The 26,650-nt window shown below is 39.4% G+C and overlaps 1 protein-coding gene, 1 long non-coding RNA gene and 1 pseudogene across 3 annotated transcripts; 2 read left to right on the plus strand and 1 right to left on the minus strand.

Annotated features, from left to right (window-relative positions):
* Positions 1-1,859: 1,859 nt before the first annotated feature.
* Positions 1,860-1,973, plus strand: LOC116390312 (uncharacterized; annotated as a pseudogene).
* A 454-nt stretch (positions 1,974-2,427) lies between these two features.
* LOC116390234 (uncharacterized) lies at positions 2,428-9,867 on the plus strand. Its single transcript, XR_004213148.1, has 4 exons — positions 2,428-2,820; positions 4,062-4,309; positions 9,131-9,240; positions 9,593-9,867. It is a non-coding gene; the product is annotated as an uncharacterized LOC116390234 (long non-coding RNA).
* Positions 9,868-13,113: 3,246 nt separating this feature from the next.
* jak3 (Janus kinase 3 (a protein tyrosine kinase, leukocyte)) lies at positions 13,114-26,277 on the minus strand. Of its 2 annotated transcripts, none has more exons than XM_031859610.1 (24): positions 26,166-26,277; positions 24,345-24,551; positions 24,097-24,214; positions 23,774-23,891; positions 23,211-23,356; positions 22,726-23,029; positions 21,789-21,908; positions 21,500-21,657; positions 21,302-21,413; positions 20,685-20,865; positions 20,328-20,452; positions 19,882-20,013; positions 19,679-19,766; positions 19,151-19,275; positions 18,906-19,044; positions 18,490-18,641; positions 18,083-18,233; positions 17,706-17,833; positions 16,691-16,880; positions 16,016-16,137; positions 15,297-15,469; positions 14,935-15,052; positions 14,707-14,814; positions 13,114-14,534 (listed from the first exon to the last, which is right to left on the minus strand). In XM_031859610.1, exons 2-24 carry the CDS (start codon positions 24,541-24,543, stop codon positions 14,415-14,417), a joined length of 3,327 nt encoding a protein of 1,108 aa, XP_031715470.1. In that variant the 5' UTR covers positions 24,544-24,551; positions 26,166-26,277; the 3' UTR covers positions 13,114-14,414. The 2 variants fall into 2 exon arrangements, with proteins under 2 accessions (XP_031715470.1, XP_031715469.1); XM_031859609.1 differs by having other exon boundaries at positions 21,789-21,911.
* Positions 26,278-26,650: the final 373 nt, after the last annotated feature.

The raw sequence follows: 26,650 nt of genomic DNA on the forward strand, positions 1-26,650 counted from the left end.
GACTTGAGGTAGTAGTGGAAGGACATTTTTCAGAAATGATACTGTCATGGCACAACTATCCCACGTGGCTTTCCTGCAGCCAAGGAGCACCTGAGCGGCCACCATCCCTTTATTCTAGCGCCATCTGCTGTAACCCTCCGATATCGCAGCTACAGTTGCACTGCGCATGTGCGTCACCATACAATTAGGAACAGGTGGGCGACGAAATGTTTGAAGGAAATAAGGACCTTCTATTTTCCCCTTTATCGCAAGGTTTTGCTTTCCAGTTACTGTCCGCGTGTTCAATGTCTGCGAATGAAGCACCGCTAAAGAGTGTCGGACCACTGAGAGCCAGCTGGTCAAGGAGGCAACAGGCAAGCAACAGGTAAGTCCGTAGGTAGCTGGAGATTTACATATGCACGGGCAGCCAAACCCTGGAAGCCCGAAACACAAGTGTTAGTACCCAAAGTATCATCAGCTCCAAGTTTATGTTGTGATGAATTTACCTTGTATTTTACAAACAATTCACAAAACTACAATTTATTTCAGTGAAATTTTACGTTAATTGCTTACGTCGTCGCGTTAGAGGGATAATCCAATGATATGCAAGGTCATGGTCACATGACTACCTTTTCTTTCCAATCCCAGTTTTACAAATCGGGGAAAGGTCGTGTCATCTAGTTGAGGCAGGTTTGACGCAGCTAAAACATATCCTGAATGAGAAAGGAGATGTAAATGAGGAAAGAGTGTTCAAAACCTTAAGAAAAAGGCATTTTATACAGAAAACAACATACTCACCGTGTGTGAAAATGTCGTATTGAGTTTGTCCCCTAAGTGGAGAGAGCTGCTCAAGCAGCAGGTGTGTAAGGTGCAGAATAACTCTCTGAAGTGCCTTCTAGTTACAGATAGTCAATCCAAAGATATAACAGAAATCAAAACAAAGCACTGGTACAAACTCCAAATAACAAAAAAAAAAAAATCAGAAGGCTGACTTCTGAAAAAGCTTGGGGGAAAATCTTTCCCACCTACAACTCAAATGCAAAAATCTTCAACACAGACTTCAAAATCAGGCACAGAAGGATTTTCACAAGCGTTATTCTGCATCAGATAAACAAAAAATGTATACGAAAGAGATTGTAAGGTATGCGGAATGTTTCCAGAGGACCTAGAGCACATCTTTCTGCAATGTCCAAGGCTCAGAGCCTTGCTGAATGAGAAATGTAACATGGGGATTAATGAAGACTGACACGGAGTGGAACTGGATCACGCTTTTTGGGCTGATAGACAAAAACGTTCCACTCATTAACATTCTGCTGGCATTTGCCAGGCATGCCACTCTTTGTTGACAGCAAGGACTCTATGGACACACTGCTTTTCACAAAGGCAACCATTTGTAAAAAACACACCAGAAAACACATTGAGCTTTTGTCTGGAATGAATGAAGAAGAGGGATGGGGAGGGGACTTATTATTTTATTCGTATTTTATTTGCTCGAAAAAAATTCTGTATTAAATTTGAAAATGTACTTGTTTGAAATATTTCAGTTTTTTGATTTCAGAAAATGCCTTTTGAGATTGTTTCCTCTTTACAAGATATTTTCTTTTGAAGTATCTTTACATTGTTTACTTGTTTTTTACAATGTAAATACTGTACCGAAAAGTCCAAACATGTATATTGAGTAATGTATATAACTTTTTATGTGTTACACCTGTATTAACGTAACATTGACAGAGCATGTTATCAAGGCAATTGCTTTTTCACCATAGCGAGTGTTTATTTGTGTTCCGGAAAATCTGCAGGTGCTCCCTCTTTAGGAAGACAAAATAGCAGAGCGTGCTGTTGGAGTGTCTTTAAAAGGCCCTTTAGTGGGATGTTTCTTCGCTTATGGCCATACCTCCCTGAACACGCCCGATCTCGTCTGATCTCGGAAGCTAAGCAGGGCCTGGTCAGTACTTGGATGGGAGACTGCCTGGGAATACCAGGTGCTGTAAGCTTTTTTTACACTCTTTGCAGAGGGCGATGCTGCTTCTTCAGTGGACACCGACAGGCACACCCGAAAAGCAGTACGGCAATGTACACACAATGGAAGTGGTCCTGGTCAATGGATTACAAATACTCTGTAAAGAGTACATCCTGACCTGCTACTTTTTAATATTGTTTATTTCAAAAATGACGATAAACTCACAATTTATTTTTTATTTTTTGTGAGTTACACCTGTATTAACGTAACATTGACAGAGCATGTTATCAATGGCAATTGCTTTTTCACCATAGCGAGTGTGTTTGTTTGTGTTCCGGAAAATCTGCAGGTGCTCCGTCTGTAGGAAGACAAAAGAGCAGAGCGTGCTGTTGGAGTGTCTTTAAAAGGCCCTTTAGTGGGATGTTTCTTCGCTTACGGCCATACCTCTCTGATTGTTTCTGAGCAGAGTGCATTGTGGGTCCACACGGCTGAAGTGAGTCTCTGAGGAGACACCCCTTTTTTTTTTTTTTTTTTTTTTTTGCTCCCGCTTCTTTACTCTTTCCTCGTTTTTCTTACATGACCTAGTTGGTAGTTTGTTTGTTTGATTAAGTGTTCATTTCCAGTACCCCCGTCAGTGTTTCACTGTACGGGGGGGGAGTGTTTAGTCCGCACTTTTGGCGTGTTTTCCTCCTTTTACAATTGTTTGTTTAAGGAGCGCCTTTCTTTTTTTCAAGATGACTGATCCACCGGTACAACGGACCTGGCCTGGCTTACAGACGACCCCTACGGACACCCCCACGATGAATGGACAGATAGATACGACCCGGACCGGCCTGATGACTACCCACACGGAGATTCCCACACGGAGAACTAACAGAGATGTGAGCAGAGCAGGGATTGTTTGGCCCACGGCACCGGTTGGCAGCTGTCTTTTTTTTTTTTCTTTTTTTTTTTTTCATTCTGTGTTTTTCAATGTCCTGAGTGACAGTTTTGTTTGGAAAACGTATCTAGAACCCCCACCAGTGTTACACTGTTTGGGGGAAATTTATTTTTTCATTATTGACCCAACCCCCACTTTTATGAAAGGGGAGTTTTTTGTTTTATGATGACGGACCAATATGACAACCAGACACGGAACGGGAAAACGATAATGATGACTGACTGAAAAAGGTGACGGACAGCCTAAAATAAGGAGAGAACTTGGAGAAAATGATCGAGGAAAGAGAAAAATAATCAGAATTTGACTGGGTGTTGAGTTGGAGGGGGAGAACGCAATTGCCATGATGGAGCTTATGAACTGCATCATACACCTGTGCGGTGCCCTCATGGCCTGCCGGTTTTTTAGCGCAAATAAATACGAAGTCATGATGAGCCACCCGAAAGGAAAGGCGCGGCTTATGGATGGTTTCAAGATAGGGGAGACTAGTACGCATGCTAAGGAGATTAATAATGATGAAGTGGTGGTGTCTTTTCTTAACTTGCCGTACTACGTTGAAGATTCGGAGATTGAAGCCAAACTGCATGCGTGGGGAGTCTCGGCTGTCTCCCCTATCAAAAGACATTTGTGGCCGGGGACTAAGGTGACAGATGGCACGACATTTATGAGAGTGAAATTCAACGAGCACCTTCAATCACTTTTAGAAACACTAGAAAGATTAACTCAGTCTTGAATCAGAACGGTCTCACAGATGTCTTTTGCCTGCAAGAGACTAATTGGGATAAAAACTTGGTCAACTACACGCAGAAACAATGGACAGGGGCACTATACTCTATACTATACTTACTCACTATACTTCCCTAAATTAGTTAAATGGATAACGAATAATACGATTATAATGGGAGATTTTAATGTTACATTAAATGACAGTGATTTATCAATTAATAATACATTTTAAAAACGACAGTAGAGGGACGTTAAAGAATCTAATTTCAAGTAACAATCTTATAGACGCATGGCGGGTAGAGGCTTCTCGAGGCATCAATTTGTCCAGGGAAAACTAAAACAATCTCGTATAGATTTGGCACTTGTCGCCTCAGGCATGATTCAATATATAATAGATAAATATTATATTAAGATGCCCAATACCCTTTTCTATAGTATTCTTTGTTGTTGTTTCTCTAGACGGATCTCTCCTTCAAAAAAGTGAGAATTCGGCTGTGCAGGTTGTGACAGAGACCGATGAGAAGAACCAGCCGGCAGCATCCTCCAGGGAGATGGCGGGGGAGAACCTTGAGGAGTCGGAGGGAAGGGGAGAAGGAGAGTTCGGAGCCGAAGTCTGGCAAGATATTTGAAGGAGCCCAGCCTGAGGGACCATCGGTGTCGGAAGAGGGGAGCACCTGAGAGGGTGGAAGAAATGGAGGGAGGACAAGGTAGGAACTGTGCACAAGACAATGTGAAGTATGTGCGAAGGAGTTAGAGAAAGTGGATGGGAGATGTCACAGCCTGGCTCAGAAACTGGAACAACAGGGAGACAACGAGCTGGCGGCCAAAAGTAGTAATTTATTTGTCTCGCCAAAAACAAGTAACCCAAGGTTAACAGCACTTTACACAAAGACAGCCACAACTGTCGTAAGCCAGTCAACAAGATCTTCCTTTCCGAGAGACCCAGCTGCCAACTGGAGAGGGTATTTCATGGCAGAGCCACACTGGCACAGGTGTGGCTCATCCTGCTGACGAGCCTCCAATCGGCACCTGTAACAAAAGGAAACGCAACCGGGCACCTAGTGTATGATAGGAGGAGGGTCGTCACAGAGATGTGTATAATGGAGAAAATAATACCAGGGGAGTAGCTATTTTTGGTGAAAGGGGAGAAGTTGAGAATGTCATCCGAGAGGGAGGGAGAGATTGCTGGAGGGTTTCAAAATCGGGGAGACCAGAGTCCACACCAGGGAGCTAAACAACAACGAGCTGGTGGTGTCCTTCTTGAACCTGCCGTTCTACACAGAGGACAGGGACATCCTGGAGAAGCTGCCGGGCTGGGGAGAGTCGGCAGCCTCCCCGATCAGGAGAAGGATGTGGCCGGGAACTAAGGTAGCAGACGGAACAAGGTTTTTAAAAGTTGAATTTAATGACCAGGTCCAGTCCCTGCTTCGTTCTACTAAATTCAGTACAGCGCTAGGTGCGGAATACTTAAGAGTAATCCATGATAAGCAAACGAAAGTGTACATACAGTCGGGGCACATCCTCAGAGAATGGCCGGAATTTCTTTGCCATAAGTGTGGGGTGCAGGGACACTGTGCAAGGGAATGTGTGGGAAGGGGGAAAAAAATGCAGACTATGCTTAAATAATATGGAGGAATGCTTGTGTAATAAAAGTGAAAATGAAGGAGAAGGTACAAATAATGATTCTTTTGAAAAAAATGGGAAGAAGAAATGACCACAGAGGCTGGGCGAGCAAAATAAAATACTGGGTCCAAGCCCCAGGAAAAAGGAGAGAGAAAGCTGGTAAATAAGCCAGGAGGGAAAGGGGGAAAGAGCTATATTTAAAAAAAAAAAAAGGGCTGAAGCCCCGAATAATCCATCTGTAGTTGAGCAAGTAAGACCTTCGACCGTACCCGACACTGCGGCCACACTAGAGCCTGAAATAGGGCAAGGAAAATCGCCAAACCCGCTCCCCCAGACAACAGAAGGCTTGGACTATGAAATGGACATCACCAGGGTAAACGATGTATGGAAAAGGCAAAATAAAGAAAAACAAAGCAAAAAAAAATTCCCTCTTCATTATGCATATTACAGCTGCATTCCAATTAACCTCACTGAATGTGAACTGGCTCCAGAATTAAAGTAAAATACACTCGATCCTAAATCATATAAAAACAGAAATAATATGTCTACAAGAGACAAGATGGGATGTAAGCTGCAAAAATCATTTAACGCAGTGGGGGGTATAAATAACGGGACCAGTTCCTCGTGTGGAGTTGCGGTGTTTATGAAAGCAAATACCTTTAACAATGTAAAGGTAATATACAAAGATGATGGCGGAAGAAGAATAATAGTTGTGAGAGTCAAGGAAGAGAATATGGATTAATTAATATATATGTACCGAATAACTAATGTAAAAGGAGAGTTCTTTAAAGAAGTTAAGTAAATGCAATGTAAATACAATTATTATGAGCGACTTCAATATCGCTCATAATAATTGTAATGACCCTTTTAAAAATGATGCAAGCATAGAAATAATAAAGAAGGTAATGTTGTAGATACAAAACGCCGAAACAATGAGGTGACGATGCAAAAAATGACGGGAAAGGAGCGCCTCATGGATGGAGTAAAGATTAAACAGTCCAGGATTTTGGCCAGAGAGATACAAAATGCTGAATTTTCACTCAAAAAACGATTCAAGCCCTTCTTAGATGTAATGCATTTAAATTTTGTTTGCTTTGTTTAAATATATCTATTTAAACAATAAACATATGTATATTTAATATTAGTAACACAAAATGTTTTCATAGTTTCACTTATGAGACTTATTTAGGTTAGATGGTGGGTGTGTCAATGCAAAATAAATGTTTCATTAGAGACTACCCTTTGCGCATGTGCCAGATTTCACGCTCTTAGACGTCATTTTTGCTGACTGCAACAGGCTGCATCAAGATTGACCAACTCAGGCGAAAGTCCATTCTTTGGTGAGTAACTTTATTTATTTTGGTGTACTCTACCCCTGTCAAATAACGCTTGCATTCTGTAATATTACCGTAACCACAAATTGTGAAACTGCCTTGATAACATTAAGCCAGGCGAATTCTGCTGTAGTTTTAATGAAGTACGAATTGGCACTGCGCAAGCTAGGAACTCCGTGGTTAGTATTACGACCTGACATTCAACACACACAAAAACAGGAAATACAAGCTAAATTAATTAAATTACTTTAAAGCCAATGTCGTCAGTACAAACAGTTAGTTTCATCAGTCAGACAGTTTTGCAGTTGGGCCAACAGAGTCTGTGGATACAGATAATGAATATGAAACGCTAAGTCGTGGTGATGCTGCGGGGATACACCTGCCAAATTTGATTGAAGAGAAAATTGCTTGCATTTTATTGAAGTTGGAAAATATTGTTCACGTTCCAAAGGCAATTATTGATGAGGTCCTTTCTGAACTTCACTACATATTAAGTACAGAAGCTTTGCCTGTCACAAAAGCTATTGTTGCTGATGTATTCCAAAGTCATAAACTACAAGTGGAAGAGTCAGTAGTTGAAGAGCTTTCCACTGTTCTATGCAAATCTAATCCATTGGGAATAGCTATTGCAACGGATGGCCCTCTTGCTACTGCATATAAAACGTACACAGTACTATACTTCCAATTTTGATGTTTTAGAGCCGGTTGAGTAAATTCTACATGCCCAGAGGAATAGGACATATCAATACATCCCTCTATTACAATCTTTGCAACATTTGCTCTCTCATAAGGGTGTCATTGAACATCTTAAAACTCCAACAATACAAGACCAGCTATTGTCTTGTCCCCAAGAGTACAGAACCATAAGAGATGGTGAGTACTGTAAACAAAACTCTTTACTGTCAAGTGAAGGTTTAAGAATAGCAGTTAATCTTTATGTAGATGATTTTGAGATTTGTAACCCTCTTGGGACATCTCGGAAGAAGCACAAACTCTGTGGTCTCTACTGGGTTTTGGGCAATTTGCCACCAGGTTCCCATTCAACACTAAGCTCAATGTACTTAGCTGTTCTATCCAAATCTGATGATATCAAGGCCTATGGCTATGAGAAAGTGTTGGAGCCTCTCTTGCAAGACTTGAGTATATTAGAAGAGCACGGTGTCTTTATTTCTCAACTTGGTCAGTCTGTTAAAGGTTCTGTCCAGTGTGTAATAGCTGACACTCTTGGAGCCCATGGGATAGGTGGATTTGTTGAGTTTTTCTGCTGGGTCAATATGCAGGTTTTGTACTGGAGATAAATCGGAATTTCAGACTAAGGATGTCAAATCAGGTGCTTTCCAACTTAGAACAAGAGAAATCCATGATCTTCAAGTCCAGTCTGCTCAAGAGAATGCAACCATTTGCTGTGGTGTAAAAAAAGTGTTTTAACAGAGCACCTTTCGTATTTTCATGTTGGCACTGGTTATCCTCCTGACATTGTGCACGATCTCTTTGAGGGTGTTGTTCCAGTTGAACTTGCACGCTGTATTAGTCTATTGATCTCCAAAGAATTCTTCACTCTTGATGGCCTTAACACATTGATCCAGACATTGCCATACAAATGGGGGGACAAAACCAATTGCCCTCATGCCATACCACGTTCTTTCACATCTCGCAACACTATTGGTGGCAATGCACATGAAAATTGGACATTGCTAAGATTGCTTCCCTTTGTGATTGGGCAAATTTTGCCAGAAGAGGACCCAGCATGGCAGGTGATTCTAGATCTTAAGAACATAGTTGAGTTGGTTGTGACCCCTGTTCACACAGAAGAGACCATTGTGTATCTGGAGGCCAAGATCTATGATCACAGACAGCGCTATCTAGAACTCTTCCCACAAATTAAGCTCCTACCAAAACATCACTATTTAGAGCACTATACGCAAATGATTCGTTGCTTCGGACCTCTAATTGCACTTTGGACGATGAGATTTGAGGCTAAACATAGCTTCTTCAAGCAGGTTGCGCGTCATACTAATTGCTTTAAGAATATACCACGTTCAATAGCTATTAAACAACAGTTCATGCTTGCCTACCGCACACATTCCTCCAATCTCAAGAAGTCATCCTTGGAGGTCACAAATGTCTCAATCATGCCTGTTGACACTGAAGCAGAGATACCCAGATGTGACTGAGGTTCATATGGCAAAAAATGTGTCTTGCAGTGGTATATGTTACAGTGAGGGGATGCTTATTGTACACGGATCTGAAGATGAACTGCCTAAATTTCATAAGATCATTCATCTGTGCATTCTTAAGGAAAAGTTAGGTTTTCTCGTAAAAGATGTATGTTCTTGGAGCATTATGGTGGATTTGAGTTGTCTGCCTCAGCCACTGGAGAGATTGCCATAATTGAGCTTGGTGACTTGGTGGACCCATACCCCCTTGTGGAGTACATGGTTGGGGGTTTGAGGATGGTAATGTTGAAAAGATTCGTCATCATTAGGCCAAATAGTCTGAAAAATTCTCAAAAATTATATTTATTATCATCTCAAATATAACTAATATATTGGTTTCTCGTTTCTCCTGTAGATTAAAAGGCAGGTCCGGCTGTACTGCGGATCATCTTTGGTGATGAGTCTGACTCAAGAAAATTACCCTTGGATTCTGGAATTCCAGCAACGGTGGAAGAGCTGCATATGGTAATAAAGACACTTTCAATTGAAAGAGGACTTTCGTTTGCAATACATGGATGCTGACTTTAACAAGTTCATGAACCTTACTTCAGTGTCTGAAATTGAACATAAAAGCACACTGAAAGTAATTTACTCTCCTATATTGTCACCCGTGGAACCCTTTGTCATTTTGTACACAGTAGACCCATCAGGCCCAGAGCCTCAAACCCCTTCTTCATCAATAGCTTCATCCTGTAGCTGAATATAGCATAGAACACCTTAAAATATCAGACAGCCACTAGCTTTTAGACTGCATGTCTGCTATTGTGTTGCACTGACGGTTCATAAGATTTTGTATCATCTGCTTGTGTGATTACAGATACCGTCAGAAAGAATCATGTCTCACGTGCTGCCACAGATGAGATTCTGAAACACTCAATTAGGTGGTTCAACCTGGCAGCAGACAGGGGACGTTCCAGGAGACGGGCCACTGTCAGCATCCCTACTGACAAAGCCTAAACTTGTATGTTTTATACATGTAATGTTCTAAAATCCTTTTAAATGGATTTAATTTAATAAAAAATAACTGTTTTTGATACTATTAATGGTTACATTTCCTTTTTCCATTAATACCTATTCAATATATAGGCTGTAATGACCTCTTTTTAAAGATTTTATTAGATAGTCAGTATGGAGAGTTGGGATTAGAACCCAGGGAGCTGCTGAAAGGAATCTTTTTTTATATAGAGGATTTTATTGTTACTTGCAGAGTCCACTGTTGGATATAAATGCACAAGGGATTTTACACAAACTATGCATTTATGTTCTCCAGCGTAACTGTAGTTTTTAAGTCTTCAATAAATAAATCATTTTATTATTATTATAAAGAGTATTCACACTTTTATAGAGCAATCTAGATGTTGGTCAGCTTGATTTGAGATATTTCTGTAGTTTTGAATAAGGGATCCGGAACAAGTCTGGTCCGAATGAACCGCTTCATGAACGGGTCCAAATCAGATCCGGGCCAAATGAGACGCTTATTGAACGGGTCCAAATCGGATCCGGGCCAAATGAGCCGCTTATTGAACGGGTCCAAATCGGATCCGGGCCAAATGAGACGCTTATTGAACGGGTCCAAATCGGATCCGAGGAAAAATTAACCGCTTATTTAACAGGTCCAAATCGGATCCTGGCGGACAAGCTGCTTCATGAGCAGATACGGGTAGGATCTGGTCTGGATCTTTGATGGTTATCCGTTCCAGATCCGTCCTGCTATGCAAGTGGACTCCAATCCGGACCCGTTTTGTGGATCTGTTCCGGAGCCTATGATACCTCCAAGGCGGTCAGTTTGCTTTTCAATGTGTGGTACACGAGTCTCGATGCATCAAAAATATAAGTTTATTGGAGTATGCGAACATGCTGCTATAATTAAGTTTGGTGATAATATTGTGGTGGAAAATTTGATACCCGCTTTGTGGGAGTCTCTTAGTGCTGAAATTAAAAATATCGAAAAGCAGAAGTTGTCTTTGGAGTATTTATTGTCTGTCGGAGAAGGTTCAATCATCACAAAGAGTGCAAACAGTCTGAGCGAGGAAGAAGCGCGTGCCCAGGGGACACATTTTTATACAGAAAGAGTGCAAGGGTGGGGGCCAATGGCTAATGTTACAGACATTTGGTATCAAACTGCTTGGATGAACAGCAAGATACATTTGAGCACGTACGCTAACACAGTGCACTTCTATTGAGTTCAGAGCAAAAGTACAAGCACTAATTAATTTACACAATATACTAAGTAGAAATATATACTAAGTAGAAATTAACTATTACAAAATGGAAGAGAGAAAACATGAAAATTACTTTTTTGGGAAATTAAAGCGGAAAAAATAGAAAATGTCCCTGAGCACGAGCGGGCACACTATATTCAGCTTCAACCTGAATTGGAGAACTAAGAAAAGGGAAAATGTGTGGGAGCGATAGTATGCAGTAGCTGGGGAAAAATGCACTACGTTTTATTCTCAGTCAGGGAGCAAGCAGGGAACAAATTACATTAAGGAGATTGAAAATGAAAAAGGGGACAGAGTAACAGATTTTGTGGGTATATTGGAGGTGGTAAAGTAACTACAGGAAGCATTTTTAGTGTAGAACCAAACCCTAATGTCAACCAAAAACCACATTGGCGTCTCAGGGAGGAGAGCGGGGCCAGCTCACCTCAAAGAGGGTTTTTAAAAGAGTGCACTGGCACACAGGGCCCATGTGTTGCCAGTGTTGCTAATGAGCTCAGGTGTTTCCACTCTGCTGAAGACCCTCTGCCACGCCCACCTCCAATACCTGCAGGGAAAGCAGCCATACAACTGAAATGTCCTCACAACAGCTCTTTCTCAACATTCAAACCCTTCACACCCTAAACCTAAACTAAATGATAACTCATTTAAAAGCCTGTATCGGCTGTCTGTGACTCAACTTCAAACTTGGAGCTGTATGTTTTGCCATTTTATGTTAATTTAAGTTACTGTTGATTTAGCAGATTATTTTTCCCGTTAACGTTAGCATGCTGCGCTGCTAATATGACTAGCTTTGGTTGTAGGTCCACAGGCTGGAGTAATGTCATAAGGTTGGGTAATACAGTAGCTGTATCCCAATCCAGTGGCCGCATCCTTCGGAGGCTGCATTTATAGACTGATTGGGTCACAGTGTGTTTCAGTATTGACATGAAGGTTAAGGGATAATTTTTGATCTGATTTGTTTGATAATGATGAAGTACATGTACTTAGTTAATTATTATATATACATTATTTATGGTACTTCAATGTGCAAATATTTAGCGTGATTTAAAGATAATGTAGGATTTTTGAGCAAGATGTTGTATTTTATATATTTATTTGCTTTGAACCATAGCAATCGTCATCAATCAACTTCACATAATTTTCTGGCTTAATAAATGGCACAAATTATTGCAATCCCTTTTTTCCTGGTTTGTTTGTGCCTCCATTTAGAACCTTAAATCCATAACGTACATTAATCTGTAAATGGGACAATGGCTCTCTTAAATTAAACAAAACAAAACTAGACCTTGGAAATACACATACTCTCTCTGCAAGAAAACAGTCCAACCTAATCACAAACTTTTATCAATTGGTTTTGTGCTGATTGACATGAGTTGTCAAGTTTTTTCGTGTTGCTCAACGCAACTTTTTTCGTCAGTCAGGAACACATTACGCTACAAAAATAATCAAGGTTTAGTCAACAAAACCACTTAGTTAGGTTAAGTAAAAACATGTTTGGGTTTAAAATAACTATGTGCAGTTAAGTTATGTTAGGCAACAAAAGAGACATTTGGATTCGGCAACAAATTTGGACCTGGTGTTTAAATGGAAAGTCAGGGGATCATCAAAATTGTCACAATTCATCTTGATGGGAGTATAAACCTCTACAACAAATTCCATTACCACCCACTTAATAGTTGCAGAGATATTTCTCTCAAAACTACAAATGTGAACCTTGTGGTGGCTCAAGTGCAAAAGTCAGAGGGTGCCGAAAGTTATCAGGATTCATCCTTTGGGGAAGATAGATATCTGTAACAAATGTCATGGCAATCTATCCAATAATTTAGAATTTTCAGTCTGGACCAAAGTGGCAGATCGACCAATCATGAGACCATTTCTAGAGCCACACAACATATTAACACAATTTATTTATTCATCTTTTGTTTTTCAGCCATTTAATTTAGACGCATTAGTGCTTAGGGATTACGGAGAACTGGAGTCAGTGTTTTCAATAAACATTTACAAAAGCTTCTTCCGACAAAATTGGTTTATTTTAAACACAGTAAATGATGTAAATAAGACTACAAAATGATAAAAATAATTCAGTGACACTAAAAATATCACAGTATGAATGCAAAAAATGTAAAATTAGATGCAAAAAGCATTTTTGTTTTCAATACTTTTTCATTAAAGAAATACAAAGCAAAGCCTTAAAACTGTTTTCAGCTTCTGTAATACTTTAGAAGTTAGACTCCTTTAGACACATACAAAAGTCATACATACACGTCTTATACATGCTTTGCCGTGCCCAGTGAAGTGTAGATTGCATTTTCTAAATCATACAGTATTCATTAATGATAATATAATTCAGGCATGAGGAACGAGTTCCAGTAAATACTGTTCTTGAAATGTTACCCAAATATAATCTCATAATTCTTTATTCTGTAGAAAAGTAATTTGAGCGTTGAGGCGGTACAGATTTGTTCTATACTTATAATATAAGTTAAATATATTCAACTCTAAGAAAACATGGAATGTTCCAGATTGAGCACATTAAGTAGCTGCCTGGCAGGTCAGCATTAAGACCTTAAATGTGGTTAGGGAGAGTTTTATTGTTATCGCTCTGAACAATATATGTTTATTTCCTAAGTACCACATGTATTTTTTAGAACTGAAGTTACATTCATGTTATTTCTATTCTTGATCTGCCTTTGATAATTATGGTGTCCTCTTTTGTTGCCAGGCCACCACATTCTCACTCCAAACTCGTCAAATACCGATAATCAAAAATGAACCAAATAACATGTTCTTATGTGAGTATGTTCAAATAGTGTGTGTTTGAATTATGGGTAATGCCTGCAAAAATACACCAGTGGTGGAAGAAGCACTCAAATACTTAACTGAAGTAAAAGTACTAATACCGTACTGTGAAAATACTCCTCTGTAAGTAAAAGTTCTGCTTTCAAAACCTTACTCACGTAAAAGTATGTATGTATTGTGAGCAATATTTACAAAAAATATCAAAAGTACTCATTGTGCAGAAATGCACGATGACAATTTTCTCAACACATAAAGGAACACTTCATCCTTCAGTTTATAACAAACACTCAAAATCAACCTTTTTTTGTTTTCACTGGACAGGAATTGTTATGTGTATTGTAACTGAAGTACACTACAGCAATGTAGTGGAGTAGAAGTATAACGTTGCACGACATGGAAATGCTAAAGTTAAGTACAAGTACCCTACCTCAAATTTGTACAGAAGTACAGTACTTGAGTAAATGCGGTTAAATTCCACCACTGGTCTTAGGGAGTGGCCTATATGTTGGTCACTAACAGGTCAGTATGTAAATGCTAACATAACTTGATATTGTCCACTGCTGAGTGTGAGACCTGTGTATCATCATTTGAATCTGTGATGTGCAACAGGGCTCTTTGTTAGCCTTTAGGGCTCTCTCTTTCTCCCTGCATGATATTTTCAATTTGTTTCCCCAAGCTGGAGAAACATGGTCGCTCCTCGAAGTCATACGCCCAGCACTGCTTCATCAAACAGTACACCTGGTGTTACAAAAACAAAAAATGTAATAATCGACAGAGCAAATAACTATTGATATTTGTGTGGTATATAGTTCAACTCACCAATGGTGATTTACAGTGAAATTATCATAATGATACAGCATATTTGTTATAGGGGTATGAGAATGCAGGAAAGTGGCAAGGGGAAACATACCTTGGGAGGGCAGTCTGGAGGAGCCGGCAACCTCCAGTTGTTCTTCAGAATGGTTTCCAGATGCATTGATGGACTCTGCACATAGTGTCCAATCTCCTGCATACATAGCTAAAACAGTGACATTAAGGAAACATTTAAAAATGGGAAAAACCACAATGATGAAACAATTATTTTTATAAAATTGAAATATTGTCCATGCATAAATGTATCGACATTAAACCTTCTTACTCTTTTTGGATTGTAGTTTGTGTTGCAGTAGCAGAAAAGCTCGTGAAGAACGACTCCAAAACTCCAGACATCTGACTTGTGGGAAAATATGGATTCGTTGATGGACTCTGGAGCGTACCTGCATTAAATGAGCAGTGTATGGTCAGGTGGACCTCCAGGAACTGAAAACTTAAATATAAGGCTACATTGAGTAGCTGCTTAGTTTAGTGCAAAGACTGGAAACGGGGAACCAGCTAGCCACGTTTTGCAGATTCTGATTCAACAAACAGACGGCTTTCATACAACCCTCCAAAACTGCAGAAAGTCTGCTTTAACACTTTGAATTAAATAATATTTGAGTTTTCAAACATGAGGAACGCTACCAAAAAATGGGGCTCTCTCCAGGCTGCATGACACGGTAGTACTCCTTGTCAAAAGGAATAATCTTGGTCAGCCCAAAATCAGCGATTTTCACCAGCGACTCGCTGGCCACAAGGATATTTCTGGCTGCGAGGTCTCGGTGCACATAACGCAGCGTCTGCAGGTACTCCATCCCCTGTAAAAAGATGTAAACAATAAAATAGAAGAAAATTAAATACATTTTTTCCCTATTATTTCATGCTGTGTAATAAACCTTTGGTACAGGTAGTGAAAATTAAGTTGATTAATGGATTCCCAAGATAGTATAGGCTCATCCTGCAAGGCTTTGAACTCCTTACTGTTGGTTTGAATGTTATGTTTGTAAAGCATGAAAGGTGGTTGAGATTGTTTTCTGGGACATTCCTTTCAAGGAATTACCAAAGCAATTTTCAATTCTTTCAGGATTCAGTCAAATTCCTACATTTCTGCAGAGATACATTTACTGTGGGACTACGTGTGAATTCAAAACAAACACTTTTCTTTTTGCCGATTGAGGCATCCACATTTTCTCGCAATAGTAACATTAGATTGCATGCATGTTTAGAAAATGACTCAAAGTCACAATACTTGAATGATCAATGTAAAAGTTGCAAGATTTTCTCAGCCAATAATTAATCACAATCAATTGAAACGTAGCTTACTCCTACATTTTGTAGGAGTTGAGCTCATATCTGACTCTTACCTTACAGATCTGAGAAGCAAAAAGCAGCATCCGCTTGGTGTTGACATGTCGGTAACTATCCAAGTAGCCAATAAGGCTGCCGTACGGCAGGTACTCCATAACCAAACTCATACTGAGGCGACCTGTGATAAGGCAAACATTAAACATTTAAATCATTCAGCAGAGGAAAACCTTCCAAACCCAGAAGACAAACACTTCTCATTCCTTTAATCAGCCACTCTGGATCGTGTCAGTTTAGGGTTTTGATTTAAAATGTAATCCTGGATCATGAAGAGGACGCGTATACTCTAAAAGTACGAGAAAGAAGAAAATAAGTTAATAAGTTACGTCTCCAGTCTGATCTCGTGCACACAGCTGATAGGTATGTTTACATGATGTAACATAAGTGCATATTTAACTGATTCAGTGTAGAGAGAGAGCATCTGATGTTAGGCGCGATAGTCGAACACTCACATCCAGTTAGGACAGTGTTATGGCTAATGCGTCTCCTTATATTAGAAAATGTGAGCTCACACATTTATTAAATAGGGATCAAAAACGGACTCTTTCCAAACAGAATATATGAAATTAAAAATAGATATTTTAAATCTAAGCAACCTAACTATTTTTTTCCTTGACTTAAGTTGATTATTTTAGTACATTGTGTGCTATGTTTGCAGTGAGTGTTTTTATTACCCGTGCTGTAGCAGACTCCCTTGTATTTGACAATGTAGTCGCACTCAAAAATGCTGAGGATGTTGACCTCCTTCTTGAAGTCCTCCAAGGTCGACTTCTTGTTGGGCTGCAGCTTTTTCACAGCAACCAGCTCACCAGTGTTATCGCCCAGTGGGTCATAACGGCAAAGTTCAACGGTGCCAAAGTTTCCCTGAAAAAGGTTTGAGTAACTTAGTTGTAGCTGACATCTAACTGTAAAGCAAGAAATCTCTGTCTCTCTGTCACTGGGTATGTCTTTGGCATATCTTGAGCCGTTCATCCAATCTACTTCACACTTTGCGTATTGCAGGGAACCGGAAGGACGTGCAGTGTCAAAGTTGGTGCAATTTGGCCAGAAGGTGGTCCTATAACTACAACCTTTCTTTTTTGATCTGGAACGCTGGAACTGTAAAGCTCAGAATAACAAATCCAGACAAATCGAACCATACAAGTCCTGCCAATTTGAGTCTAGATTGATTTTCCGCCATTTAAAATGTTGTAAATCTGTTTTTTCTCTGCTCCTCCTACAAATTTTGAGCAATTGTCCCCAAATTGAGTACAGAACATCTCTGGAGCGAGCCGGGCCCTCAAAAGTTTTCTAAAATGCTGTATTACAAAGAAATATATCACCTGAAGGCAACATTTGGTGGAAATGTGAAGATATGTCGTCTGAGTGACCTTGACAAATTTGTTGCCATTTGGCCAATTGGTGGCACTATCTCAGCATAATCTATTTATAGATGAAGGAACCAATGGGTGATGTCCACTTCTAATATACAGTCTGTGGTCGCCCGCAGCAGGCCTGTACAGGCCGTGGCTCACTAACTGCTGTTCACTTTGCTGCTGGATGCTGGCTATACTAATATTACAACCGATCTCTTTTTCACTTCCCTGGAGTCAGTGAGCGCTTCTCGACAACGCTGCAAACAGGTCTTCCGGTGTCCTAGCAATTAGCCCACTCTGAACAGGCACTTACATCGAATCAGCATAGACTTACTTTCCCCAGAGAGGAGATGAAGCAAAGGTGTCTCTCCTCAAACAAAGTCTGCTCCTGTTGAGCAAGGGCTGAGGTTCTCCGCACAGGGCTCTTTGCAACGGGCTCAGTAGCGTGAAGTATAACATAGTCTGCCATGAAACAAGAAAGCATAAGTGATATTTCTGTTTTTGTTATGTAATTGAATAGCTTCATTCCCTAAAAACACTACCCATTTTTCAAAGGATCAAAGTAAACTGAAAGTTTCTTCTGGGTCAATTTATATTTTCTGTATTTTATTGAACTGAAATAAAGAAAAGAAAACTTGACATTTTTAATGTTAATATGTGGTTTAAACTGGCCATATTCATTATCAGCTAAGTAGTGATACGCATGATTACCTGAAGTGATCAGACTGTTGAGTTGTCGGATGATACTACGACAGGAGGGTCTGAAGTCTGCCTGGTAGTCCATACACTGACTGACAAGTTCGGCTAGCTCCGTCCACTGGGAGGGAGGCAGCTGCTGGGAGCTCTCATAAAACTGCTGCTTCTACAAAAAACACGTCAGTAGCTCACATCATTCACTTGTCTGTTTGCCCAAAAGCTTAGATTGTAAACTGTATGTTTGCTATTGAGAACTTTCCCACAGGTTTAGTCCCATAAGCACTTCACACTTTCAATACAGTTTTCTTTTTCTGAACTAGTACTAGTCACTTAGACTGACATGCAGTTTATTTAAGGGACAGTACTTTGACAACCTGTTACCCTACCAGTTTTTTGACTCATCGGGAAATAAGTGGGAGTACCTTGTCCAAGTCCCACCCTCGCAGTGGAGTGTTGCCACTGTTGAAGATTTCCCACACAGTGGCACCAAAGCTCCACTTATCACAATCCAGAGTCAGGTTGTCCGGGTCGTCCAGCAGTTCAGGGGCCACCCAGGGGATCCTGTCCAGGATCACTAAACAAATGCATATTCACACAAACATGAATAATGCACAAGGGCAAGGTATCATATTTTTGATGTGTTACACTTACAAAGTTATTTTGTTTATGTAATAAAGTCTTATTTCTCATTTGAGGGTTCCTGAATTAATCTTGATGTACAACTTAATTTATCAGATATCTCTTTTCTCTTCTTACTCTTATAATATTTTTTACTACAAATAGACCTGATGGTGGCGGACATGGTTACAGGGGGATTGGAAAACCCTCCTTGATTTACCGTCCTTGCCCAGCATGGGGACACTGATGCCTGGGTCGCTCAGCTTGATGAAAGGAGAACTGCCCTGCGACGGGTCATCTTCTCTGGCCAGCAGCAGATTTTTGGCGCAAATATTTCCATGCACAATGTTCTTTTCTTCCTGCAAGAAAGTTACATGTTGATGTTGACTCATTTACATGTAACTGCATTGTCATTACTTTTGTAAGATCTGGTGTTAATACCCTAAATTGGAGAATTTATCCTACCAAAAAGTTGAGGGCAGACGCAAGCTGTTTGGCAACGTCAAGTTTCCAGCTCACTGACACAGATCTCCTTCTCTTCAAGTAAAGGTCAAGGGCGCCGTACTCAACAAACTCCTGCACCATGATGTCTGTAAGGCACAGTGAGGTTTGTTTCTACAGCTGTACTTCAAACTAAACAACGGGTCAGAAATGCTCACCCACAGACAAGCAACTGAGTCAGAGACAAATGAGGATTTCTTCTGAAGTTTATTATTTTTGCTCGACATGAAGAGAATCATTAATTTATTGTTCTTTGTTGTTTACAGATCAGGAACAAAGCCTGCAAATACTTTCGAACTAAATCAACGTTAACCAAAAACAATTGGATTTCACTCTCACTTTGTACCGATACCTTTACATTATTTACGGAACATTAACACATCTAGAAAACATAAAGAACATTAGCTTCTTGAAGCTGATAGGAAAACAGCAAATGAACTGTAGCAAATAAAGGGATACTGTGGAGGGTTCTGCAGTTTGGTTTGAACTTACTTTTGACTCCATGAACACTAACACCATAGACAAGGAGGAGGTGTTTGTGTGAAATTTGACTCATCAAGCTGGCAGCTTCAAAGAATGACTGAGAGAACGAAAAAAACCAGCATGTGTATTATGTCAAAAGGAATTTCTTATATCTACGAGTAATTCACAAAATAGTTATGAATAATAATACATTTTAATCGGAAGAAACCCACCTCCCAGCAGTTTTTATGAACGACGTCAAGCTGTTTCAGGAACACAGGTGTCACGTGTTTCTCCCCATCACGGATGTCTGTTTTGTAGCCTTTGAAATTTCGAGTGAAGGATCCCTGTCCAAGGCTTTCACCCTAAAATAAAAAACGCATGCAGAAACTGCATTAATAAATACATCAATCATAAATACCATGAAGTACCTTTCATATTAGTTTGACTAACGTATCGTCGTGGTCGCAGTAGTAGCAGCATTTGTCGCATAATAGTAGTTGTTATGGTGGTTGGACTTGTTGGAGCAGCAGTGGTAATAGTGTGGTAGAAAAACTGGAAAAACGCAGTTGTAAAAGTAATGTTGATGCCAATTAAGTGGAAGACTAGTATTGATATTCATATTAGTGGTACTAGAATAACAGGCTTGTTTCAGTTGGAGTCATGTCTTCACACTCACCCATTTCAGGTCTTCATATTTGATCATGTGAAATTGGATGTGACTGAATTTGTTCCTTTGAGGTGTTGGAGACCCTTGAGCTTCTACAGAGCTGCTGTGGCGTATGATGATCAGATTAGTGAGCTCTGTTGGAAAGGCAGAAAACATGTTCACTGTTATCTCGTCTGTGAAGGTTGGAAATCAGAAGGCACATATCTCAGTTCAAGCAAAAAATTTGAAGTGTTAAGTCTAACAGAATTATTAGAGAATGAAGTTATCTTAATATTATTTTTGTATTTGAAAGACTGACATAAGTCAACCTGTGTGTGTGTGTAGGGGCGTATATTTGGTGATTTCATCATATCTTGGAAAACACACCTTTGTGTTGGGGTGGACAGCAGCGGGCCAACTTGACAGGCACTTCAGCCAGTAGAAGCTTGTTGTGTTGGTAATGGCTGATGAGCTCTTTCAAGCTGGTAAATAATTTCTGGACTCCAGGAAGATTGTAATGCTCATTCTTAATTATGAGACAGTCTTTATAGTCAAGTCCAAGTGGAGTCTGCAGAAATATAAATGTTACATCAAACCTTCTTTAATGAAGAGGTTGTTAGAAAGAGTGCAAAAGTAGTTACTGTACAATTTTTAGTCGGGGAAGGGGAACATGAGAATTACTTTTGCAGACATTTGAGTATGCAGAAATTTCTCTCAAGTTTATTTCTGTTCAGAAAAACAAGTCATCTGCATAGAGATAAACTTTTATGAAACAAACTGAGACCTGTGCTTTCTAGAAATGGTACTTGCAATCACAAGTTGTTGTTTATTCAATTAATGTTATTATGCAAAGACTGTCACATACTGAATAGTTAAACGGCATCTTTTTTTGTCATCAGTTCTATGAAGTACTAAAAACATGCACAGACATAACTAGTAAATTACCTCCTCTGAGTAAAATCTAAATCAGTATTTTTCTATGTTGCTTCAACAAGAACCTTTACCTGAACACAAACAGTGAGGAAGAAGTTGTCATAGTTCCTGGGACTCTGCCGGAGAAGGAACTTCCCGCCTTCAAATCCTGACTTTTTCAACTTGTTGACTGCAAACTCTGATCTGATAATACAAGATATAAGGGAAATATCTCAAACAACTGCATGTTAATGGTGGTATTTGATTCAATATTTATCAAAATGACTCACGTGATTGGGCCGTGACAATGGTTTTTGATCCCCTCCAGAACACTTGGAGGGGCAATGTTTTGACAGAAGTAGTGGCTAGAGTCTGTGGTTAGTCTGAAGTAGCCATCAATGAGAGACACAAATGAAAGTGCTTCCTTGAGACTCTGGAAGTTGGCTTCCTGTTGTGGAAATAAAGAATAAATAGACTTAATCTTTTGTATCAAATAAAAACGGTAAAATCTGAAGAACAAAATACAATTAACAGAGAATAATAATTGGGAAAGTGTTGAATGTAAAATATGTCCTTTACCAAGCATCTGTCATCTTTTCGAGTTATTGTCACCATCCTGCTGTCTTGGGGAACTTGCTCATGGCATACCCTCTTTATACCAATGTCGATGATTTCTTTGAAATCACAGAAGGTGTTCCACTCCAAAAAAAACAACAAAAAAATTATTCAACAACATCTCTTAACTTGGGGGTGGGGTGTATGACCACTGGTGAGTGTTGGGTTACATTTTGCATATAGACACTAAATCAAAGACAAAACCTTGGGCTTGCCAGTTTAAAGCAGTGGCACAGTAGCATGAGCCTCCGCAGATGGCATATGAGCTACAAGCACAATCAAAGGCGTTTATCTTCAACGCACTGTTTGTTGCATTATTCTCCGAAATGCCAGTGGGCATAAAATTTAAATGTACTGTGAAAAAGCACGAGGACAATGAGTGTAAACGGCAAAACGCCATAAACCAACCTCTGCAATGCCGTGGAGGAATTATTAACAGTAAACTCATATTTCAGATTCATGGACAACTTTATTGTCTTTATTTAAGCTCTGTAAAATAAAATATTAAATGCATTATAAAGAAATGAAGATTGACTATCATATAAACACTATAATCTGGCTGCAAAATATGTACTCAAATGTATCTTTTAAGACCTCTTGTTTCCAAAGCATTAAAAAATGTATTGGACTTCTTTGTCAAAGTGCTTTTATTGGTGCTTTTATCAGTGAACTATTTGCAAAAAGCTCTGATTATGCGCACCACGCCTAGTTACAAAAATTAAGAAGTGCTCGACCAAGCAGCGCATCAACTCGCAGAGCTTTCGCACACCACGTCGGGATGTGGTTGCGTGATTTTCTGGCTTGCGCACCTTGCGCCGGCATCAGTACGGCGTTTATAAACAAAGCTTAACTAACTACAATGCCTCCTTACCACCCAATCTTAAGTTGAACTTGTTCTTACCAATGCCCCATCGGGATCAGAACTTCCACTGGTTTCAATTCCACTTTCCCAAGTGATCCTTACGAGAGAGAAAGTTGACTGTGATTGGGAGGAAGAAGGATTAACTTGGAAGGTTTCGCTTCCCAGAGAGGGCACGATCCCAGCCAGTTCAATCAGGTACTTCAGCTTCAAGCTGCACTCATCTACCGAGCAGTTGCCAAGCTTCTTTAAGAAACGCTTGAGGGTGTTTCGGATTCGATAACGATACAGGCGGTTTCGTCTCTGAATGTCATGGCGATGTGACATAGGAAGGCATGATTTGTAGCTGAAAGATGAAGACAAGTATGATGTTGTAATGACTGCAATCTACAACAAATCATTTTAATAGAAATGTATGAAAGTCATATTTTTGAAAGAGAAAAATGTTATTCTATAAACTTCTTCGTTGTTGTAAACTTGAAATGGTGATGCCTGGTTTTGGCAAAACATTTTCCAAATGTCAATACCTGACAGTCTTGCAGAGCTCTTTTACGCTCTGATTGCGCTCTTTGGCCATTCTCAACAAGTCCAACACAACAAGGCCAAGGCATTCCTCTTGAGCACTCAAAGGTGGACACACTCCTGCTTCACTTGCAATGAAGTCACTTCGCAACTATGGACCAAAAAAAAAATCAGTGAGGACATACTCTTTGATATATGGTCAATACATGCAACCATTTATGTCATGTACTGTTTTACACTTCCATATTTGAAACAAGTGACACTTTTGATGCATTTTTGTTGCACCATATAAAAGTAAGTTTTTGTACTTTCACTATTTGTAAGGGATTTCAGGAGGATGTCTTGAATATTATGCCAGTGTCTCTAATTGAATGTTAAGATTTACCCAAGCAACTTATGGATAAATGTCAATTAGACACAAAGAAGAATATTGGTGGTATATATCCCAAAGAAAATTACAAATACTGATATAGATATGAAATGTACTAATTTAGAAAACAATATATAATTAAATTATGTATCTCAGAGAGCCAATAAACTAAATGTTTTAAAATGTTTTATACTTCACCTGAGTAAAGAGATAATCAATGACCCCGCCGTCAAACACTGGACTGATTCTGTCTCTGGTCAAACTGTAGCGGTACGATGTTCCTGGTCCTTGTCCAAACCAGTTTCCAAAGAAAAACCTGTACACCAAAAATAAGTCTATTGTACAGCATAACATGACATTATTTCTAACCACTGCGTTAACTTATCAAATTATACATTAGACTTTTTGACTTACATTAAGTTTGCTGGTTTGAACATGATACATAAAATACCTTAACATAGCATAATGTACACTAATTTCTGAAGTTAATGAGCACGATGCTTCAGGTATTTTTCACCTACCTGACTCTAAAGTGAACTTGTACATTTTCTTCTGTGTTGAACATGTGCGATGGAGGATACCAAAATGAGAGATCCGCAGATGCCAAACCAAAAACACTTTGGTACACTGGTAAGATTCCTGGATAGAGAGATCACATATATCATCATAGACCAGTCGATGATATAATGACTACCCTTGTAATTCATTTTTTGCAGTTTTGTGGCGAGAAGCCGTCAGTCAGACCCATGTTTTGCCAGTAAAATCTTACCACATCTTTTGCCTGCTTGGATGCAGACATCTTCGGCAGAGATTTGGCCAGATGAAATGTGTATTGTTGTTGCATCCTTTGTGGCTGGTAGGAAGTAGAGATGTACTTGTAAACTGGGACCATTGCTAGACCTGGACCTCTGGCTGCCGCCCCGGTCTCTGATCACCAGAGGGGCTGACTCCTCCTCACTTAGATCCATGGGTACTTCTGCGGACCAAATCAACAGAGTTGAGAAATAATCATCTAAATAAACATGATGTGTGTTTGCAGCTCTTCACTATTTGTCAGAGTTAAATAGTTTTGATCTACTGGCTACAGTCAGCCAGTAACTATTTGTTGTCTGCGCCAGGGGATCATCAGCTGTGGGTGTGTCCATGATTGGGTGTGCACCTCTGTGTCTGTCCACGGTTAATCTCGCATTCTGCTGCAGCAAACTGCATACTATTTTGGGTGTCCAGTTATTGCTGCATGCTCAAGGACTTCCTATGTTTCCAATGACTCGCACATTCTCAAAACACCCTTTATTGCTTGTTTTATACTTCCATTGACTACCTGCTGACTCCTCACTCACTAATCTTAATCAACCCCCAAGCCAGTAGGGACTCTGCACCCACAGGGGGAGGATAACAATAGCTGGTGTGTTTGGCTAACAACTAACAGAACTACCAGTACACTCGCTGTGCACCTTTCTTGTTAACAATATACTTTTTTGTTTGTTTGTTTGTTTAATTCTTAATTATGGAAAATCAAATACATAATGTAAAAGCTGAAAGCTAAATCAGATGTTCTTGTGTTTCTCATGTCACGGTTTTCCAAATGTTAGTGGTAAAAAAAGTATTAATTAATTAATTAAAGGACAATGTGTATTATCTGGCCAGAGTGTAAAACATTAAAAAAAATAGCTAACATCATCAACAGAAGTTGAAGAGCTGTTGATGTTATGTCAAAAACGTGTATGTATTGTATTGCGATATCTACTGAAATGAACATGCTGACTGACCCATACTGTCCTGTTATACCACTTGTTCCTTGAGAGGCAATGGTAAGTCACTGTAGCTAGTGTCAGCCTTCAGTCCAGAGAACAAAGAGTTAGACCTAACCTGCAGGCTCTCAAAAGTTGAAAGTAATGTTTTAGTAGCATTCTGCAACACTGTAAAAGTCATTGAGGGATTTATTTAAGCATCATTTAGGGTTAGGGTTAGGGTAGACAGGGTTAAGGTAGACAGGTCTGCTGAACTGAAGCAAATTTACATAGTTTTTGTTGTATGACTTGCATTGTTGGTACTTATTGAGATAAGTAAATGTGATTCAGAGTCATGTTCCCCACCCACAATTTACGAGCAAGTCTAAAAAAAAAATAACTTTATGGGATGTATCATAATGTTTACAGTATGTAAAATGTCATGTATAAAATGTTACACATTAGTATATACAAGTTGTTTGTGTTATCATATGTGGAGAATTCCCATGACTTTAAATTATGTTTCAAAATGTCAGATGTAGATTTGTGGGGATTCCCGTTATATCACAACGACAACATTCTGCTGTAGCAGAATCAGGAACACAGTAAACTTCATAATCCACAATAGTGTTTCACATTTCCATTGTTGGCTTTCAAATACTTTACTTTGATAAGAATACAGATCTGATTACTTCCATTTGGCAAATCATTAACACAAACAAAGTTTACATATGAACTATAACAGACGGCAGTAGTTGAATAGAAGTTAAAAAAAATAGCTACAGACGGAGCTAAAACATAGAAGCACATTCTCCACTGTGTATTATGGTTCCTTATGATATATATAAAATGAAACTGACCTTTTACATTTGTACAGCAAACATTTACTTGTCGATCATTTGTTCCTGTAAAACAGGGCTTTCTTCTTTGAATTCTCCGTTTATGCTGTACGTGTGTGTGTGGTGTGTGTGTGCATCTGACAGGAAGTTCAATAGGATTTCCTGATTAACATAAGCACATGCGACACTAACAAGTTTCTTGTCATCTCTGCCGAGCCATTTTCATCCTACTTATTACAAATGACAAAACACTTCACTTCTCAGAATAATTGGATTTTAAATATCAGGGTTTACATTGTGCTATAGATCAAGTGATAATAATACAAATTTGTTTCCACAAAAAATGATAAAGAAAACTGCCACCTAGATTATCTGATTCATTCCTTCAAATTCTGGATAAAGCATGCTTTTGGCTTGCTAATGGTGACTTTGAGGCCAGCTGTGCCTGTCCAATACTTCCACTGCAAGATATGTCAACAACAGCTGATCAGATATTTATGGTTACA

This window comes from Anarrhichthys ocellatus, unplaced genomic scaffold (genome assembly GCF_004355925.1).
Source record: "Anarrhichthys ocellatus isolate YVR2014 unplaced genomic scaffold, GSC_Weel_1.0 scaffold22, whole genome shotgun sequence".
NCBI lineage: Eukaryota > Metazoa > Chordata > Actinopteri > Perciformes > Anarhichadidae > Anarrhichthys > Anarrhichthys ocellatus.

Bases quoted from the DNA above. Each gene is read 5' to 3' on its own strand.
- jak3 (XM_031859609.1), bottom strand. From the start codon at position 24,543: ATGGATCTAAGTGAGGAGGAGTCAGCCCCTCTGGTGATCAGAGACCGG. The intron at 23,357-23,773 runs GTGAAGTATAAA...TTTGGTCCATAG, and splicing joins TTGATTATCTCTTTACTCAG to TTGCGAAGTGACTTCATTGC. The intron at 21,414-21,499 runs GTGAGTCATTTT...TTGTATTATCAG, and splicing joins CATTGTCACGGCCCAATCAC to ATCAGAGTTTGCAGTCAACA.